This window comes from Colias philodice, chromosome 23 (genome assembly GCF_061535455.1).
Source record: "Colias philodice isolate Cphi_HAF_F1 chromosome 23, ilColPhil1 Martin Lab GWU primary, whole genome shotgun sequence".
NCBI lineage: Eukaryota > Metazoa > Arthropoda > Insecta > Lepidoptera > Pieridae > Colias > Colias philodice.
In genome coordinates, this window is record NC_143108.1 from 6078294 (window position 1) to 6100535 (window position 22242).

At 34.3% G+C, this 22242-nt stretch overlaps 1 protein-coding gene and 1 long non-coding RNA gene across 3 annotated transcripts; both read right to left on the reverse strand.

The window, feature by feature from the left end:
- Nucleotides 1–519: 519 nt before the first annotated feature.
- LOC149478078 (uncharacterized) lies at nt 520–10063 on the reverse strand. Its single transcript, XR_016317494.1, has 2 exons — nt 9846–10063; nt 520–651 (listed from the first exon to the last, which is right to left on the reverse strand). It is a non-coding gene; the product is annotated as an uncharacterized LOC149478078 (long non-coding RNA).
- Nucleotides 10064–11522: 1459 nt separating this feature from the next.
- LOC149478079 (uncharacterized) lies at nt 11523–22242 on the reverse strand. Of its 2 annotated transcripts, none has more exons than XM_089709926.1 (4): nt 22170–22242; nt 19868–19917; nt 15415–15568; nt 11523–11624 (listed from the first exon to the last, which is right to left on the reverse strand). In XM_089709926.1, the coding sequence occupies exons 1-4, from the start codon at nt 22229–22231 to the stop codon at nt 11585–11587; spliced, it is 306 nt and encodes a 101-aa protein (XP_089566052.1). In that variant the 5' UTR covers nt 22232–22242; the 3' UTR covers nt 11523–11584. The 2 variants fall into 2 exon arrangements, with proteins under 2 accessions (XP_089566052.1, XP_089566051.1); XM_089709925.1 differs by lacking the exon at nt 11523–11624 and adding an exon at nt 14525–14656.

The window sequence follows — 22242 nt, forward strand, 5'->3', positions numbered from 1 at the left end:
TTCGTTCAAATACTACTGAACCGATTACAATGAAATTTAGCATACATATAGATTATACAGGGCAAATTTAGATTAACACATAGGATAGGTTTTATCTCGGAAATCCCACGGTAGTGGGAACTATGCGGGTTTTCTATTCCTACTATCTTCTTAAAATATATAAATCTCGTGTCACAATGTTTGTCCTCAATGGACTCCTAAACCACTAAACCGATTATAATAAAATTCACACACCATGTGCAGTTCAATCCAACTTGAGAGATAGGATAGTTAAAACATGTAGATACCACGGGAAAAGCCGGGGCGGACCGCTAGTAATATTATAAACATGAAAGTTTGTAAGAATATATAATGTTTGTTACTCTTTCACGCAAAAACAGCTGATCGGATCTTTATGAAATTTGGAACAGGGATAGAGTATAGTCTGGATTAGCACATAGGCTACTTTTTATGCGAGTACCACGCGAGTGAACCCGCAAGCTTCAGCTAGCTACTTATAAATTGAATAAAAACCAATAATACTCTAATATATTTATTATTCTTCAAAGGAATAGGTACAATGTACTTTTGCTATCAAAACTTGGGTCTATTTTAACTCAACTCTTCTGTTTTTAGCAGTCTTTTCCAGCTTTTCCGAAAATCCTCATGTATCTGAAAAGAAAATCAATGCTTTAAAATAATTCATAAAACTGTATTAGATATTATTAACGAGCTGTGCCCCGCGGTTTTACCCGCAGCGCTCCTGTTGGTCTTAGCGTGATGATATATAGCCTATAGAGTGTAGGCTATGGCCTTCCTCGATAAATGGGCTACCTAACACCGATAGAATGTTTCAAATGGGACCAGCAGTTCCTGAGTTTAGCGCGTTCAAAAAAACAAGACTCTACTTGTGTATACGCCATTGTAATACTGTAATATTACTTAAAATGTAAACAAATCTCACATTTTTCATTCGCTCGTAATACCTTAGTTATGGTCGTCTATATGCGGTTTTAGACTTACCTTTTATACCCACCTATTACCAAATAGCTCACTAGCTATGCCCCGCAGTTTTATCCGCATTTTTCCTGTTGGTCTTAGCGTGATGATATTATATAGCCTATAGCCCTTTTTTTTAGTAGTTCCTGAGATTAGCGCGTTCAAAAAACAAACAAACTCTTTTGCTTTATAATATTTATAGGTATAGATAAAGAAAGATAAAACTTATTCTTTACAAGTGATGCAAAGTCCACACGCAGCTCTAACTCTTCCGAATGGACATGATTGCATATTTGGTAAAACATTTAGTAACGTGACGTCATTTAGAATTTCATCACTCATAATATCTATTACTCTAACTTCTTCATGGCCAGCTATTTCTGATTTCTTAGGATACACGGAATATGAATTTACGCAAATATTAAGAGATAAAATAATTGCGACTAATTCGAGACACCGCTTCACGATTACAATAACCTGACTGAGATAACTTTCGTTCAGAGTTTATCGTTGCATTTCTTATCATATTTTACATATACATAAATAATACTGTGCTCTGTGGTTTTACCCGTATTTCTACGCTCCTGTTGGTCTGAGCACCAAACTATAGTGGGTGGTGGCATGATATAAACATATAGCTCTCCTAGATAAATGGACTATCAAACACTGAAAGATTTTTTCAAAATGGATGTAGTTCCTAAGAATTCAGCTTTGTAATGTTAGTATAGTTATCAGAATAGAATGCATTAAAATTTAAATTAATTTGTTAGTGACGATCGTTGCTTGGATTTATTTATTTATTTGCAACACCAGAACAAACTATTTTATGTTAATCCGGTTTCAAAGGAAATAAATAACTTACTGTTCACAGTTAATACAGTGTCCCCACAGAGATCTTGTAAAACCACGGGAGCACGGATAGATAATAGCCCTTAAAACCAGAACTCAAACTCAAACTCAAACATTTATTCATTCAATTAGACTTCTTATAGAAGCACTTTTGAAACGTCATTACATATTTTAAAATTTACCACCGATTCGGAAAGCAGTATCTACGGAACTTCCTGCATTCCATTAGAATTTATATATTCATAATCCTTATGTTCTTCAAGTGATCTTTTTGTGCGTTTATCATCAATACTATTATTTTCAACCTTTAAAACTACTTCAATAAGTGGATGATTGTCTTTTGATCTGACATTATTGTTTTCAAAAATTTAATGTTCTTCCTTAATTCACTTCCTTATTTTCAAGAGCAGTAGGTACATAATATGAAGTAACACTTTGGAATATATTATAAACCATTGATTTTTACCTTTATCAAGACCAAGATGTATTAAGGGAAGGGACTGGCTCTCTTAACACAGGCTATGCCTAGCAAGAGAACCAGAGCCTCATATTCAATTTTGTATTTAATCTAAAGGTGAAATAAAGATTTATTTTATTTTATTTATTTATTGATACTTGTTCATTATTGCGGTTTTTATCGCAAGTTTATTGCTTCATCATGTTTAGGACGTATCTATGTGTGCTTTAAAATGTAATAATTATAACTTATGATTCTTCGACATTTCGGTTTCCTCACAATGTTTTCCTTGACTGTATAGCAGTGGCGATGGTACAAGCGCAGATAAATTGAAAAATCAATTTACTTCCTGCACACACGCCTGCAACACTGCTTATTGATTTGAAGTCCAAGCTCATCATGACTGAGCCACCACTGCAAGGTGCAATTGTTTATACGCTATATTAATCGACGTTTTTTTCCTTCGATCCCGGTGGAGACGAAGAACCAAAATGTCTCGGTCTGGCAGAACACAGAAGGCTGATCACCTATTTGTACCTAAAGAAAATCGATCAGTGCAACAGATGTATGCATAATGCATATCTGCCCCTTACCCCACTTGGGAACACAGGACTTTACTAGTAATCGAGAGATTATTAGTGAGTATAAACTATAAAGTCTTAAATTGCCAAAGACATTTTTTTAAATATTATTTGTAGTTTAATTAATATTTGTATCAAGTCAGAACTAGGTATAATAAATTAACTGTATATGAATACGATAATTTTTGTATTTCCCTGTTCATATGAAATATGAAACTATAAAGGTAACTTTGAAACTATAAATAAATAGATTATAAAGATTTTAATATATTATATTCTGTATATTATGTATATTAGAATAAAATATATAATCTTTTCAATGGATTCTTGGTAGGAATATTGTATCTGAAGAACTTTTTCACATATTATTTATTTTCAGGTTTCAAATAAATTTTAAAACCTGAAAATAAATAATAAATAATAATTAATAATTGTAAATTAACAAGGAAGTAATATTATATTGTACAATAATACATTAATCTTTTACTGTTACAATTACGAGACAATTATTAAATTATTTTGTATTTTTGAAAATACGACAATTTTCCGCTTACAATTTCACGACAATTTCAAATATAACATTATTTTAAGAATACCTTATCTTAACGATTCTAATTAATGAAAACTTCGCAGGGAAGGCTTTTTTAATATTCAACTAGCGGTCCGCCCCGGCTTCGCCCGTGGTACATATTTACGTTTTCTCTACATAAAAACCATCCTCGTACTTCAAGGAATATAATAAAAAAAGAATTATCGAAATCGGTTCAGCCGTTCTCGAGTTATGCGCTTACCAACACATTTTGCGATTCATTTTTATATATTTTTGAAAGAAAGAAAGAAAAAAAGCTTTATTGCCAACAAAAACTTAGACTAACTTAACTTAAAAGTAAACACGTATTAGGCAATCGGAACAGACTCAGCCATGCTGTGGGCTAACACCCGAACAGCGCTGATTTTCAGTCTGCCCGCGTATTTCCGAGGTCCTACATTTATATAAATACTAATAATAAAATAAAATTACATCTATAACTGTTCCTATCAATAAACGTAAAAATTTATAAATACGTCTACATATTGTGTACATGATATAATATGCATATATATATTATAAAACAAAATAAACAATATTATTATACTTACATAGATATTTAAATAAATCAGAGGGCGTATATATTATATATTATATATGAATGAAAATATATATGTATGTGTATATGGATGGGAATATTTGTAATAAAAAATTGTTTTACCTGCGTGTTGATTCTGCTGTCTGTTTGTTCAAGAGTATCCTTTTGTATTTATACTTGAATGATACATAAGACATACTAAGCTTTAAGGGTGGTGGAAGGTCGTTCCAGATCTTTGAAGCAGAATACTTGAATCCACCCTTAAAACCTGACGTGTGGTGTTTCGGTATGATTAAGGCATTGTTGCTTCTACCTCGTGTATCTTTCGTATGGTACTCTTGAGTCCATGTTAGTTTTTTATAGAGGTAGACAGGAGCCCCCGTGTGCACCAGCCTATGTACCAGACCTGCTAAATGTAACTGCCTACGACCCGCCATCTTGAGGATTTTTTGACTATTCAGGTAAGGTGTGATATGCGCACGTTTTGGTATGGCGAAGCAGAAACGAGCGCATGCGTTCTGCACTCGCTGAATTGCTCGCTCGGTTTTGGCGTATAGGCGGGGGCCATAGACGGTATCGCAGTAGTTAAAATGTGACAAAACTAATGATTCTGTCAGCATTACTTTAACGCTCTCTGATAGATCCTGCCTAAGACCATACAGTACTTTCAGTCTGTAGAAGGCATTTCTGATTGTGATGTTTATGTGATCCTCATATTTAAGCTGCCCATCCAAAATCAAGCCGAGATTCCTAACCTTATCCACTCCAACTAATGGTGCATTATTAATTTTTATATTAAAATTAAGATTTTTTATTTTTTGAATTTGATTTTTTGTACCTAGGATTATGTATTGAGATTTGGACGCGTTAAGTACCAGGGCGTTTTGTTTAGACCATAACGACACTTGTTCTAAATCCTCGTTAATGTGGCGTTCTGTGACTGTAGAATTATTGGAATCTATAGGATAATATAGCTGTGTATCGTCGGCATATAAGTGTACCTTACCGTGTTTAATGTGTTCAATGAGATCGGCAGTATACAACGTGAACAAAACCGGGCTGAGTATAGAACCCTGAGGACAACCACGCGGAGTCAGTTCAGTTCGCGAGTATTTCAAACAACCCTCATTTTCGGTAACGACAAACTGTTTCCTATCCGACAGATACGATTTGAACCAATCACAAGAATTTGAATTGACCCCGTAGTATTTTAATTTAGCTAACAAAAGTTCTTTATCGATGGAGTCAAACGCACGAGTGAAATCCAGTAAAATCATAATATTACCCATTCCGTTGTCACTATCTGATATGATGTCATCCGTTACGTGTGCCAAGGCTGTAGCTGTGCCATGCTTCGCTCGAAAACACACCAAACTTGAGAGTCTTGCTTTTGTATGTAAGGTGTCACCAAACTTCCCTACTACAGGTTTATATAACTTAAAAGGGAAGTTCCAAATGTTTGTGATCACACCGCCATGTTAACAAATAAATAAATTGTTTAAATCAATTGTTTATTTAATTGTTTTAAAACTCAACAAGTGTTCAAATTGTTCTGCACCTACTCTAATTAATTCATTAAAACTCCCGGTTCAAGCACGCTTAGTATTTGCATATTTGAAAGCTTTTCACGTAACCGCAAATACTCTTTCACCCAGATCTTTCTCTTCTTTTTTTAATATTTGTTATTGCGTCAACAGTTGACACTGCTACAGCAACTTTTTGAAGTTTCGATACTGACGGCGGCATAATGTAAAATGCAACAATACGTTTATCTCTCTAGACATTCGCGTATAAACTGAGTTAGGGCCCAATTTGCAGAGAAGTGTAATAAGCGCCACACTAACTAGGGAACACGCCCACCCTAGATGCAGGGCCCTTCATATCGGGTAGTGTAATAAGCCTTTAAGGTGTTTGCAAGTTTCCTATAATATTGCACTACTGTGATAATACTTACTTTAAGACATTATGTTACAAGGAAGATGGTCTGTTATCATCTCTAAATCGATGATGATGATGAATTACGTTAAACAATTTCGCCCATTACGCTTTGTTTTTAGCTTGTACCTGGAACAAAAATAATACATCTGCTATCATCATCATCACTACATAGTATAAAACAAAGTCGCTTTCCCTGTCCCTGTGTCCCTATGTCCCTTTGTACGCTTAAATCTTTGAAACTACGCAACGGATCTTGATGCGGTTTTTTTTTAATAGATAGAGTGATTCAAGATTCAAGAGGAAGGTTTATATGTATAATAACATCCATTAAATAGTGGAGAAGTACTGTTATTTTGGAGGTTTCTAATGTGAGGTCGTAAAAAATTACATTTTTTCAGCTTACATTGCAAACGCAGGCTGAACCCTACGAGTTTTATCAAAATAATGTATGTGTGTAAGTATTATACACATTGAAAAGGTCTGCAGAAAAGTCCGCGATGGTATATGTCTATCTCTCATGGATAACCACAATAACTTTTTCTTGTCATTTACTTTTTACGAGAAATAATGGCTAATTTTCGATGCGATTTTAACCAATATAGAATTAATCCTTAACCAATTAAATACCTTGAATACATTTTTCATTATATAGGCGATTAACACACGGTGCCGCGTCCCGCCGCGGTTGGCGGTGAAGCGGTTCTCAAGTTGCATTGGCTTCTATTAAATCCGTTGATACCAAATACACATACACCGCCCGCCCGACCGCGCGGTCGAACGGTCCGTTCCTCGTAGGGATTCACTGCCAACCGCCGCGGTGCGCGGTGTCGTGTGTTAATCGCCATAGATCTATATGGCCCTTTACACCGTATGATTTAAGTGAATATTTTCGAAGATATTACAGATTTAAAAATTGCGGGACGTAGCGTTTGCGGCGGTACCGGCCAGCCGCCCGGCTATCTATTTTATACCCGTGCGGGCCGCTATGTTTTTATATCCAACGTTCACAGTTTTTCTGTAGTGTATTTAGTATCAGCATTGCACCCGTGCGAAGCCGGGGCGGGTCGCTAGTTACTAATATAATGTTATAAAGCCGAAGAGTTTGTTTGTTTGTTTGAACGCACTAATCTCATGAACTAAAGGTGCGATTTGAAAAATTCTTTCGGTGTTAGATAGCCTATTTATCGAGGAAGGATAGGCTATATACATATCATCACGCTGAGACCAACAGGAGCGGTCAGCGGAGCACTGCAGGTAAAACCGCGGTACACAGCTAGTTATTTTATAAATACCGCAAAATTCGGTACGAAATGTCACATTTTTAATTCGCTCGTAATCTATTAGTTACTAGCGGTCCGCCCCGGCTTCCCCGGCTTCACCGATTTCAATAATTATTTATAAAAAAATAATTATTGAAATCGGTTCGGCCGTTCACACGGTTATGCCGTGGCAACGAGAAACGGGTTTTATTTTATACTAGCTTCCGCCCGCGACTCCGTCCGCGCGGATGTCGGTCTTCGCGTGGATGGTTTATTTCTCCATTTTGAGTAACTCTGACAATAACATCTTATAAATATCTATTGGACTCAAATACGGCTAGGCTAATAATACCAAACGTGTGTTCGCGGTTCTACAGAACAACGTCAATGGATAAAACTGAAAAATTAAGATTATTTTTTTTCTACGTATTTTTCCAGGATAAAAAGTATCCTATTTTACGCCCAGGATAATAAGGTATAATTATACCAAGTTTCATCGAAATCGAACCGTTAGTTTTCACGTGATGTCTTCACATACAGACAGACAGACAGACAGACAAAAATTTTTTTAATCAAATATTTGGGTTTGGTATCGATCCAGTAACACCCCCTGCTATTTATTTTTTCAATATTTTCAATGTACAGAATTGACCCTTCTACAGATTTATTATATGTATAGATAATATGTACTAGCGGTCCGCCCCGGCTTCGCCCGTGGTACCTACATGTTTACGTTTTTTTTCATAAGAACCATCCTCGTACTTCAAGGAATAGATGCCGCAGCGCACGCGATGACAGAATTTTTATAATGGAATTTTTTACACCTTGGGTTACATTATTGCATTTTTGGTAAGGATATCTAATTTTTTGAAAATGCAATATAGCCTATGTTGCTCAGTGAAGATGCAGCTTTCTAATGGTGAAAGAATTTTTGAAATCGGTCCAGTAGTTTATGCGTGAAAACCATACATACATACATACTTACATAATTACAAACCTTTCCTCTTTATAATATTAGTATAGATATAGATGGTCGTCTATTAGCGGTTTCAGACAAAAATGTTGCGCGTATGTACCTACTCTTTTTTGACCACTACAAGGCACTGTAGATTTTTAGAAGCAAAAATTTATGTAAAAGAAATCTTGTGTTCAAATAAATATAATATTTTAAAATATGTTTTGTACGTGCAATAATGAAATGAATAGATATTATTAATAAAAAAAGATGCTACTTACTCTTCACAAGTCACGCAATGCCCCCACGGAGCTCTAACGTTCCCGGATGGACATTGTTTCATATTTGCTATAAAATCAATATCAATGCTGTTGTTTAGCCCAGGTTTAGGTTCAAACTTACCCGAGTCCATATATTCTCTATATTCTTCATATTCTGGATAAATAGATTCATCACTATGCTTATGCTTATGCTTATGCTTATGCTTTTCATTACGATTATGATTATGCTTATGCTTTTCATTATGATTATGCTTTTGTTTAGGATATGACAATATTATATGAACCAAAAGAAGTATTATTACTAATCGCTTCATGGTTACAGTACGACTGACCAACAACACAACACAACACAATTTTGTTATATTTTGTTTGCCTTATGCGTTATCGTGTTTATATTTGGGCTATAAATAAACCAGCGGCTCTAATAAATATATTATATTTTATTATTGTAAAAGGAAGGATAAATATTCTTTAATTACACTGTCATCGTAAAATTTTTTAACACACTTATATTTAAAAAATAAATGTGACACTTAATGCAATTAAAAACTGTTAGTATGTTGTTCAATGTCGTGTTGTATATTTTACAAAAAGAAATTGATGTTAATGCCATATATTACCTACGGTGCATATATTTCATTTGGTTTAAAAATGCTAATTATTATGCTATAATTACTAATAGTATAAATGCGAATGTTTCTGAGGACAATGAAAAAATTTAGCACACATATAGATTATACAGGGCAAACTTAGATCAACTAGGATATCAACATAGGATAGGTTTTATCCCGGAAATCCCACGGTAACAGGAACTATGCGGGTTTACTAGTCCTACTATAATATTATATAAACATGAAAGGTTGTAAGAATATACATATAATGTTTGTTACTCATTCACGCAAAAACAGCTGATCGGATCTTTATGAAATTTAGACCAGGGATAGAGTATAGTCTGGATTAGCACATAGGCTACTTTTTATCCAGTACCACTCGAGTGAACCCGCAAGCTAAAGCTAGTTACTTATAATTGAATAAAAACCAATCATACTTTAATATTATGTTTATTATTCTTCAAAGGAATAGGTACAATGTACTTTTGCTATCAAAACTTGGGTCTATTTTAACTCAACTCTTCTGTTCTTAGCAGTCTTTTCCAGCTTATCCGTACATCCTCTGGTATCTGAAAAGAAAATCAATGCTTTAAAATCATTCATAAAACTGTTTTAGATATTATTCACGAGCTGTGCCCCGCGGTTTTATCCGAATTTTTCCGCTCCTGTTGGTCTAAGCGTGATGATATTAAATAGCCTACAGCCTTTTTTTTCAAATCGGACCAGTAGTTCCTGAGATTAGCGCGTTCAAAAAACAAACAAACTCTTCAGCTTTATAATATTAGTAGGTATAGAAAGATGAAACTTACTCTTCCCAAGTGATGCAATGCCCCCACGGAGATCTAACGTACCCGTATGGACATGCTTGCCCATTTGCTATAAAACGTTGGTCGACTTTCTTCTCAGGTTCATAAAACCCTTGCGTTTTCAAATATTCTTCATATTGTTTATCAATAGATTCATAACTAAGCTGAGGATATGACAATACTATATGAACCATAAGAAGTAATATTACTAATCGCTTCATGGTTACAGTACGACTGACCAAACAACACAATTTTGTTCTATTTCAAATGAAATATATATAAAAAGCAAATGCTTTTTATAGCATTATCGTATAAAAAAGTTGTGTCCAATAATTGGGAATATAATTAAAATGCACTTTTTTGTACAAGGAAGGAAGATATATTGTTTAATTACTGTAATCGTCAAATTTTTATAAGGGGCCGTTCATAAAATACGTTCACATACAAGCGGGGGTGGTGTTTTGGCGGGTGTGACAAGATGTGACAAGGAGGGACAGGGGGTCTACGGCAGCGTGACGTTCGCCGTTCATTAAAAAATTTTACTGAGTATTCGTTCTCTCGACTTTTTTTTTTTTTCAATTTTGTAATGATAGAAGTCATTTATTTCGTATAAGTAAATATACAGTATTTAAATGTACATAATATATTTATTACAATTGTAACTTGATATATTTATTTTTTTTCAACATGAGCTCTGTGGCACTCTGTGTCGCTGTAGCGTTTTGACTTGGCTCTAGTGGCGTTGCGAATTGCGATCCATCACAAGATGTTGCAATACCAATCATAGATGTTTCGTTGCATTTACAGAATCCTTGGACTTCTGATAAATAAAAATATTATTTATTTGTTTTTTATTTAAGATGTTTATTAGTTTATTTAAATTTTATTATAAAAAAGACGTGTGGCACCGAGGACTGCCGCGGTAAAGCTATTGCATGCTATGCCTTCAAGCCACACCTCCGCGCCCCGCGGAGTGGGGAGCGTGAGGTTTTTCGTTACTTAATTTCTGGATTCGGTCCCCGCGCTCAAGGCCCGCGATAGAAGCTATGCAATAGCTTAAAAATATTTCCTAATATCAAAATTTGTGTATGATAATACTCATTCAAATCAAAATTTATCATGTTAAGGGGGGGGTCTTAGTTTTTGTGACGAAATATTTTCAGGGGGGTCACAGAAAGTGTGACACAGCGTGACAACCGGGGGGGAGGGGGTCAAAAAAAGTTAATTTTAGTGTGACGTATTTTATGAACGGCCCCTAACACACTTATATTTAAAAAATAAATATAGTTCAAAAAACTAAAAAATACGCTTCCAAGATAGATACCACTAAAAAGTAAAAAAATATTATTACTATAGTAAATAATAACCAATAAATAGTATAAGTCTGAAAACAGCGTGGGTCGCTTTTCAAGAGCTGATTATACCTGGCATGTTTATTTAGCAAGCTAGTAATATTATAATCATGAAAGTTTGTAAGAATATATAATGTTTGTTACTCTTTCACGCAAAACAGCTGATCGGATCTTTATGAAATTTGGAACAGGGATAGAGTTTTAGTCTGGATTAGCACAAAGGCTACTTTTAATCCGAGTACCACGCGAGTGAACCCGCAAGCTAAAGATAGTTATACAGTAGAATAAAAATCAATAATACTTTAATATATTTATTATTCTTCAAAGGAATAGGTACAATATACTTTTGCTATCAGAACTTGGGTCTGTTTTAACTCAACTCTTCTGTTCTTAGCAGTCTTTTCCAGCTATTCCGGTAGCCTTCATGAATCTGAAAAGAAAATCAATGCTTTAAAATCATTCATAAAACTGTATTAGATTTTATTCACGAGCTGTGCCCCGCGGTATTACCCACAGTGCTCCTGTTGGTCTTAGCGTGATGATATATTGCCTATTATTATTACTTAAAATGTAAACAAATGTCAAATTATTCATTCGCTCGTAATACCTTAGTTATGGCCGTCTATATGCGGTTTCAGACTTACCTTTTATACCCACCTATTACTTAATAGATCAATAGCTGTGCCATGCAGTTTTATCCGCATTTTTCCTGTTGGTCTTAGCGTGATGATATTATATAGCCTACAGCCTTTTTTTTTAAATCGAACCAGTAGTTTCTGAGATTAGCGCGTTCAAAAAACAAACAATTAGTAGGTATAGATAAAGAAAGATGAAACTTACTCTTCACAAGAGATGCAAGGCCCCCACGGAGCTTTAAATCTCCCGAATGGACATGACTGCGTTGGTGCAGTAAAGCAGGTAGAAAGTGACACTAAAAAATCCTAAATTCGCAAAACATGATGTAGTGCTGCATTTTTGGTATGTTGTTTGGATCAGTTAATGTGATGTAAATCTCAATTTGCAACTCCGAAAAAGTTGTGCTCGCTGCGCACCACGTCATAAACTTCGAAAATTTGGGACATTTTTCCTTTTTTTCTCTAAAAGTCATAAACTATGCGTTTCCAACAAGTAACATTCACCACATTAATAAAGCTAATTAAATTTGAAACAATTTAGCCTAACCGCATCTCTCTAAACCCTAACAACTAAGCTGTGGCCCTTCAAAGATGGTGTGTTTTTTCCGAAAATTTGAAATTTTTAGTTTTGCTCCCGTTTGAAGCAAAATATTGGCAAAACCGCTCGTTCTATGAGAAGGTCTTAAAAGTTAGTTTATCACGTGATGCTCAGCGAGAACCTTTTCGAAGTTGCAAATTGGGATTAACATCACTCTAGCTGATCCAAACAAAATTCCTGACGTTCTTCCCAGATTCAAGTTGAAATCCATGTGATTTCATTTATTCTTCATATTCTTCATATACAGGGTGTAATCGTTAAGTGTGCACAGGCGATTATTCCGTAACTATTGCAGATACCAAAAAACTTTAAACTGATATCGAAAGCCCTTTACCTAATGAGTAAAATGACAACAATAACTTTTTAAAAATAAAACGGGAAATATCCAAAAATTTTACATCAAACACGCGCATACATTTAGTATGAGATATGACTATCCCCAACATGTAATATGAAAGGTTTTGGTTCTTTTTTGGCATTGTGCTTAAATAATATCGTAAATTTTTATGAAAATTAATTTAGAAACTGTAAATAGGGCTCGATATGGAATATAGTGATATTCCAAAACGAGGATGTCACTCCGAACATTTGCTTTGAATACAAAAATGTATGGGAAATTAAATGTACGGGCGTGTTTGATGTAAAATTTTTGGATATTTCCCGTTTTATTTTTAAAAGGTTATTATTGTCATTTTATTCATTAGGTAAAGGGCTTTCGGTATCAGTTTAAAGTTTTTTTATATCTGCAATACTTACGGAATATTCGCCTGTGCACACTTAACGATTACACCCTGTACAATAAATAGTTTTATCACTATGCTTATGCTTATGCTTAGGATATTATGAAAATACTATATGAACCATAAGAAGTATTATTACTAATCGCTTCATGGTTACAGTACGACTGACCAAACAACACAATTTTGTTCTATTTTATATGCCTTATAGAGCGTTATCGTGTTTATACTTGGGCTATAAATAAACCAGCGGCTCTAATAAATAAATATATTATTTATTCGCAATTATATTCCTGTATAGTAATTTGTACAAGGAAGGAAAGAATATTGTTTACTTACACTGTCATCGTTAGAAAATTTTAACAAACTTATTTTTAAAAAAATAAATGAGATTTAATGCATAAAAACTATTAATATGTTGTTCAATATCGGGTTGTATATTATACAAAAAAAATTGATATTAATGTCATATATACTAATATTATAAAGAGGAAAGGTTTGTAATTATGTATGTATGTATGGTTTTCACGCCTTGTTTTCAACCTCTCAACCGATTTTGATGAAATTTGGCACAGACAATCTTTAGACTCTGAGAAAGAACATAGGCTACCTTTTATTGCGAAATATGTACCACGGGCGAAGCCGGGGCGGACCGTTATAGTGTAATATAATTATTACGGTGCATATCTTTCATTTGGGTTTAAAAATGCTAATTATTATCCTATAATTACTAATAGAATAAACGCAAAAGTTTTGTGAGGATGGATGTATGTGTATGTATGGTTGTGCGTTCCTCTTTCTATTGAATTTCTATTGAACCGATTACAATGAAATTTAGCACACATATAGATTATACGGGGGAAACTTAGATTAACACATAGGATAGGTTTTTATCCCGGAAATCCTATGGTAACGGGAACTATGCGGGTTTTCTAGTCCTACTAAGTACTTATAAATGCGAAAGTTTGTGAGGATGTGTGTGTGTGTGTGTGTGTTTGTTACTCTTTCACGCAAATACTACTGGACCGATTGCAATTAAATTTAGCACACATATCGAGGGTAACTTACATAACACATAGGATAGGTTTAATCCCGGAAATCCCACGGGAACGGGAACTATGCGGGTTTTTTCGGGAAGCCGCGGGCGGAAAGCTAGTAATATTATAAATGCGAAAGTTTGTAAGAATATATAATGTTTGTTACTCTTTCACGCAAAAACAGCTGATCGGATCTGTATGAAATTTGGAACAGGGATAGAGTATAGTCTGGATTAGCTAATAGGCTACTTTTTATCCGAATACCACGCGAGTGAACCCGCAAGCTTCAGCTAGCTACTTATAAATTGAATAAAAACCAATAATACTCTAATATATTTATTATTCTTCAAAGGAATAGGTACAATGTACTTTTGCTATCAAAACTTGGGTCTATTTTAACTCAACTCTTCTGTTTTTAGCAGTCTTTTCCAGCTTTTCCGAAAATCCTCATGTATCTGAAAAGAAAATCAATGAACGACCCGCTTACAATTTCACGATAATTTCAAATATAACATTATTTTAAGAATACCTTATCTTAACGATTCTAATTAATGAAAACTTCGCAGGGAAGGCTTTTTTAATATTCAATTAAATATGTCTAATCTTTAAACTGAAAAAATGCTAAACACTCATTTATTTTCTAAAATCATTAACAGCGATTCGGTTCTTAGTTTACGTTTAGGTATATTAAATATTTTAATAATATTAATATTTATCTAATATTTTACCAACAAACTTAATTACGTTTTAGTATTGTCTTTTTAATAATTTTCTTGTATAATTTATACTTTTTATTGTTACTTCTTGAAGGAACAGCATTTTATAGTTTAGATTTTTTTTAAATAAAAACTGAAAGACTTAGTGGATGTGTTCATCATCATTTCGTATATAAGTATTAATATTATCATTGTCAGGGTTCAGACCATACACTACCGCAAAATTCGGTTCGAAATGTCACATTTTTCATTCGCTTGTAATTGTATATAATATATTAGTTATGGTCGTCTATTAGCGATTTCAGACAAACATTAATTTATACGCGCGTATGTGCTCTTTTTTGGCCACTACCAAGGCACTGTAGATTTTTAGAAGCAAAAATTTATGTTAAAAAAAGTCTGTTAATTACATCTTGTTCAAATAAATATATTTTTAAATATGTTTTGTACGTGCAATAATGAAATAGATATTACTAATAAAGAAAGATGCTACTTACTTTTCACAAGTGATGCAAGGCCCCCACGGAGCTCTAACTTTTCCGGATGGACATGGTCGGATATAATTTGCTATATTATAATCATTATCAATGCTGTTGTTTAACCCAGGTTTAGCTTCAGACTTACGCGAGTTCATATTATATTCTTCATAATCTGGAAAATAACTGCGTTAAAAACAACCGACTTCAAAAACAGAAAAGTAAAAAATAAAAACGACGTGTGGCACTCGGGGACTGCCGCGGTAAAGCTATTGCATGCTATGCCTTCAAGCCACACCTCCGCCCGTCGGAGTGGGGAGCGTGAGGTTTTCCGTTACGGAATTTCTCGATTCGGTCCCCGCGCTCAAGGCCCGCGATAGAAGCTATGCAATAGCTTAAAAAAGATTTGATATACCGGGAAGTGAATCAAAGCTACTTGCTACATTTCGCTTAAGTCATCGAAATCAGAAAAAAATGCTCATAAAATAAAAACTACTGGGCCTATCCGAATAAAATTTTTATGGGACCAAGTCGAAACCAACCAAACAAAAAAAGAATATAAGATAACCTCCTCCTTTTTTTTGAAGTCGGTTAATAAATAGATTTATCACTATGATTATGCTTAGGATATGACAATATTATATGAACCATTAGAAGTATTATTACTAATCGCTTCATGGTTACAGTACGACTGACCAAACAACACAATTTTATTATATTTTACTAGCAATGCCCTGCGGTTTCACCCGCATAGATAGCGATTACGTGACAGTGAAAAGTCTACTATAGGTCGGACTATAGGTTTAATTTTTAATCACATGAAAATCACCTTCACCCCGTCCCGCACTACGCCTGCTCATTGTATTAAACAGTATACCTACTATTTTCTGTAGATTGACACTTTTAAAAATTCGTTATATTATCTTTTGAATGGAATATACAATTTTTTAAGCTATTGCATAGCTTCTATCGCGGGCCTTGAGCGCGGGGACCGAATCCAGAAATTTAGTAACGAAAAACCTCACGCTCCCCACTCCGACGGGCGCGGAGGTGTGGCTTGAAGGCATAGCATGCAATAGCTTAACCGCGGCAGTCCCCGAGTGCCACACGTCTTTTTTTAATTTAAAAATTAGTATTTTGCTGGTATTGAAACAGTCTATAATAAAACATCATTTAATGGGATAAGGATTAATATATGTGTATGGATAACATGGTTTGATTACTGTCGGCACTTCTATTTACTTTGAAAACGTAAAAAAGTTGTTGTAGTAACATAACTACTGAAGATGGACATATGGTATCGCGGACTTTCTTGTAGATATTGATCCATTCTATAATACCGTAGAACATTTTTTTGTTCTATCTTCAATAGATTCTAGTCCGGGATACATCGCCCATTTTTGCAAGTGATTACTATCAAGCTAATTTTTCGTGAGTAGCTTTATTTTGATGAGATGCCCAATAATTTCATGTACGAAACTCTCGATTGTGGTAGCTTACAGAGGTAACAAGGATAAAAAATTTTGATTTGACGGTTCTCAAATATTTATTACGCAATTTGTAGGACAATATGTCTGTTGAATTATTTAAGTATTAAATAAGTGAAAATAAAAAAATCAGCTGGTTAGTAATCATTTATGATGACTTCGTTATCGATACACATTGGAAAGGGGGACTCTTTGACCAAACCATAGATTTTGTAGGACAAATATTTTTTCGAATAATTTAGATAATTATCTTGAGATTGAACAAAAAAAAAACATTCAGTTAGTAATTAATATTTGAGAACCATCAAATCAAAATTTTTTATCCTTGTTTCCTCTGGTAGCTACCACAATCGAGAGTTTTGTGCATGAAATTATTGGGCATCTCATCAAAATAAAGCTACTCACGAAAAATTAGCTTGATAGTAATCACTTGCAAAAATGGGCGACGTATCCCGGACTATTCCGCAGCGCACGCGATGACAGAATTTTTATTAAGGAATTTTTTACACCTTGGGTTTCATTATTACATTTTTGGTAAGGATCTCTATTTTTTTAAAATGCAATATAGCCTATATTGCTCAGTGAAGATGCAGCTTTCTAATGGTGAAAGAATTTTTGAAATCGGTCCAGTAGTTTATGCGTGAAAACCAGACATACATACATACATACTTACATAATTACAAACCTTTCCTCTTTATATTATTAGTATAGATTTGCCTTATAGATCGTTATCGTGTTTATACTTGGGCTATAAATAAACTAGCGGCTCTAATAAATATATTATTTATTCGCAAATTATATTCCTGTATAGTTATTTGTACAAGGAAGGAAAGAATATTGTTTACTTGACACTGTAAGTCGTTAAAAATTTCAACACACTTAAATATTTAAAAAAATAAATGAGATTTAATGCATAAAAACTATTAAGTAGTATGTTGTTCAATGTCGTGTTGTATATTATAAAAAAAAATGATATTAATGTCATATATTACTGTGTATATCTTTCATTTGGGTTTAAAATGCTAATTATTATATGTCTATGATTATCCTATAATTATCACTACATAGTATAAAACAAAGTCGCATTCTCTGTCCCTATTTCCCTATGTCCCTATGTCCCTATGTCCCTTTGTACGCTTAGATCTTTGAAACTACGCAACGGATTTTGATGCGGTTTTTTTTAATAGATAGAGTGATTCAAGAGGAAGGTTTATATGTATAATAACATCCATTAAATAGTGGAGAAGTACTGTTATTTTTGAGGTTTCTAATGTGATGTCGTAATTAATTACATTTCTTCCGCTTACATTGCAAACGCAGGCTGAACCCTACGAGTTTTATCAAAATAATGTACTAAGTATTGTACACATTGAAAAGGTCTACAGAAAAGTCCGCGATGGCATATGTCTATCTCTTATGGATAAGGGGCCGTTCAAGTATTACGTGAGCAGATTTCTTACCATTTTTTACCCCCCCGCCCCCCTTGTCATCAAAAGTAAGCAAAGCACTTACCCCCTCCCCCTATGCTTACGTAAACATTTTTAGTAATAAATATTTTTTTTATATTGTTATTTTTTAAATAGGAAAATTCATGAAAATATTAGGATTAACTGATACACATAGAGTAAATTACAAAAAAATATAATCAGAAATAAAGAACATAACTAAGAATATTTTCGGAACACATTACGGAACAGTCTTCAGTCCATGTTATCGATGACATTGGATTGCTGCTCAGTGTTGTGAGTCTGCTCACTTTCATCCGATTTTGTAATGTCTACGTCACTCTCATCGAGCTATTCAACATCTTGGTGCTCTAAATTTTGAATAATGCACATCAGTTCATCAAATAATTAAAACGTTAAACTTTGGCTAATTGCATCAACATAAACACAAATGATAACTTTCAATGCTTACAATAGGTACGTTTAGAATCCAAACAAAACAATACTGATAGATGCGCACTTGCAGCCGGCCAGCACGAGAGTGAATTATTAGACAAGTTCACAAGTGAATAGTAATTCCCCTAATCAGTTCTCAAAGCGAGTGCCTAGGCATATGTATTATTTGCGGGAATCCCTGAAAAAACTTAAATAACTAACGATGACGTAATCATCATCTAGACCCCCCCACCCCCCATGTCATCCAAAATAAGCAAAACAGAGACCCCCCCACCCCCCCTTGGTGCTTACGTAATACTTGAACGGCCCCTAACCCACAATAACTTTTTTTTGTCATTTACTTTTTACGACAAATAATGGCTAATTTTTGAAGCGATTTTAACCAATACAGCATTAATCCTTAACCAATTAAATACCTTGAATACATTGTTCATTTAATATAGATCTATATGGCCCTTTACACCGTATGATTTAAGTGAATATTTTCGAAGATATTACAGATTTAAAAATTGCGAGACGTACCGTTTGCGGCGGTACGGGCCGCTATGTTTAAATTATATACAACGTTAAAAGTTTTTCTGTATGTGTATTTAGTATCAGCATTGCACCCGTGCGAAGCCGGGGCGGGTCGCTAGTTAATAGTATAAATGCGAAAGTTTGTGAGGATGGATGTATGTGTATGTATGTTTGTTCTTCGTTTATTCAAGTACTACTGAACCGATTCCAATGAAATTTAGCGTACATATAGATTATACAGGGCAAATTTAGATTAACACATAGGATAGGTTTTATCCCGGAAATCCCACGGTAGCGGGAACTATGCGGGTTTTCTAGTCCTACTATAATATTATAAACATGAAAGTTTGTAAGAATATATATAATATAATGTTTGTTACTCTTTCACGCAAAAACAGCTGATCGGATCTTTATGAAATTTGGAACAGGGATAGAGTATAGTCTGGATTAGCACATAGGCTACTTTTTATCCAAGTACCACGCGAGTGAACCCGCAAGCTTCAGCTAGCTACTTATAAATTGAATAAAAACCAATAATCACTACATAGTATAAAACTATTTTAACTCAACTCTTCTGTTCTGAGCAGTCTTTTTCAGCTTCTCCGAAAATCCTCATGTATCTGAAAAGAAAATCAATGCTTTAAAATCATTCATAAAACTGTATTAGATATTATTTACGAGCTGTGCCCCGCGGTTTTACCCGCAGTGATAAGAAAGCCTTCCTCGATAAATGGGCTACCTAACACCGATAGAACTTTTCAAATGGGACCAGTAGTTTAGCGCGTTCAAAAAAACAAATCTCTGTGTATACGCCATTGTAATAGTGTATCCCATCAAAAACATCCTGTAAAAAACCCAAGTCTCGCAGCTCAGTCTTTCTACCGTCAAAAGTTGTGAGATCCATGTAATACCAAGTTGGTTAATCTATTTAGTGTCTACTTGAAGGACCTTCTGTCTTAAGTTATTACATAAGTTATTATCATGCCAATATTTAAAATATTTAACGTTTTAAACAAATAGATCGACTTGGACATAGTCTTCCTCCGACCGACACTATTAAGTAATTATATTTGAAGACTAAGGTATTTATGTAAGTTCCTTAAAATTAACCAAACAACATCCCAATCGTAAGCAAATAATATCAGTAAACTAATGAGCAAGCCTTTTAGTCGTAAATGTAATTTATCAATCGAAATTATAAATGAAAATCGCAAACTTATAGGTTAGGTTTCGAGGCACAGCCGAACAGCATGAGGGCGCTCGCATGTATGCGTGCGGCTGCCGCTCGCTCGAAGGCATTCACATTTCATTGTTCTGTCATTTTGGCGTATATTTTGCTTGTCAGTCATAGAGTAAAATAATTTGGAAAATCCAAAAGTGCACGCCTCATAATTTTTTTTAATAAATATTTATTAATTATTATTTTTGTTTATTTAATAACAATTAAACCACATCGAATCAGACCCTGAAAAATGAAAGGGTTCTATTCCTGAGCATACTCAAGCGTAAGAGAAAAAAAAAGACTCGATTAGTAAAGTATTTCGGTCGCTATCGTGTTAACAAGAAAAAGGATCCGCACATACAGACACACGGACGTCCAAGACAGAACTTTTTTAAACTGTTTTTTAACTAGTTTAAATAACAAAAATGACATCAAAAATATCATGAACGTTAAAAATAGTGTTTTTTCTTAATATGTGTGTGTATGTATTATCTTACAAGTGCAATGTATGATACATAAAGACATTTTAAGTTTGAAAAATCAGATGTTTTGCGCGAAGTGACAGTAGTCTGTAGTACCCACCTCAACGCTTCGCTTATGAGGCGTGCAATAGAGGCCAGTCTGTCTGTAAGGAGGCTAGTCGCGCCAACAATTTATATATATAACAGATTTAAATTATAATATATTGTTTTATTAGATTTTCGTACTTCAAGACATGTCCAATCATGTGTTTTTCATTACGTATACCATTTTACAAGTAATAATGTTGTTCAGTTTCATGGGATAAACACACCCTTACCCACCCTATACCCTCTCCCTTGCCTAATATGGTAGGTACCTATCTACACCTATTAAATTTATAAACACCACCAACCACCAACTGCATAAATAACTTTGTAATCCCATATATTTATATGGGATTACAAAGTTATTGATGCAGTTGGTGTATTTGGAAAACTGGACCGAAATTACAAAATATTTAAGTTTTCCCATGATTAAGACACTAAACTCTATATGTATTCCAAATATGAAGCTTCTAAGTCTGCTAGAAGTGCCTTGGACTTTTGATGATCGGTGAGTCAGTGAGTGACAAAATTTAGAAACTTTAACAAGTTGTCATTCTTAAACTACTGGTACAAATTGACTGAAATTTTAAATATTCCGTGTTTATACAATGCCGGATTAGTTACTGAAGATTCAGGTTTCTTGCTTTATCCACAACCGAATTATAGGGGGTCGAAAAAGGCCCGAATTGCTTCGAGAAAAGGATGGTACGGCCGTGCCGCTTTTTTTTTGCTCGACTTGGCGGGGGCACTGCCGTGCCCCCAGATAATATTACTTAAAATGTAAACAAATGTCACATTTTTCATTCGCTCGTAATACCTTAGTTATGGTCGTCTATATGCGGTTTTAGACTTACCTTATATACCCACCTATTACCTACTAGCTCACTAGCTGTGCCCCGCAGTTTTATCCGCATATTTCCGCTCCTGTTGGTCCTGGCGTGATGATATTATAATATACCTAGCCTATAGCCTTTTTTTTCAAATCCAACCAGTAGTTCCTGAGATTAGCGCGTTCAAAAAACAAACAAACTCTTCAGCTTTATAATATTAGTAGGTATAATTAATAAAGAAAGATGAAACTTACTCTTCACAAGTGATGCAATGTCCCCAATTAGCTCTAACTCTCCCGAATGGACATGATTCCATTCTTAATATTC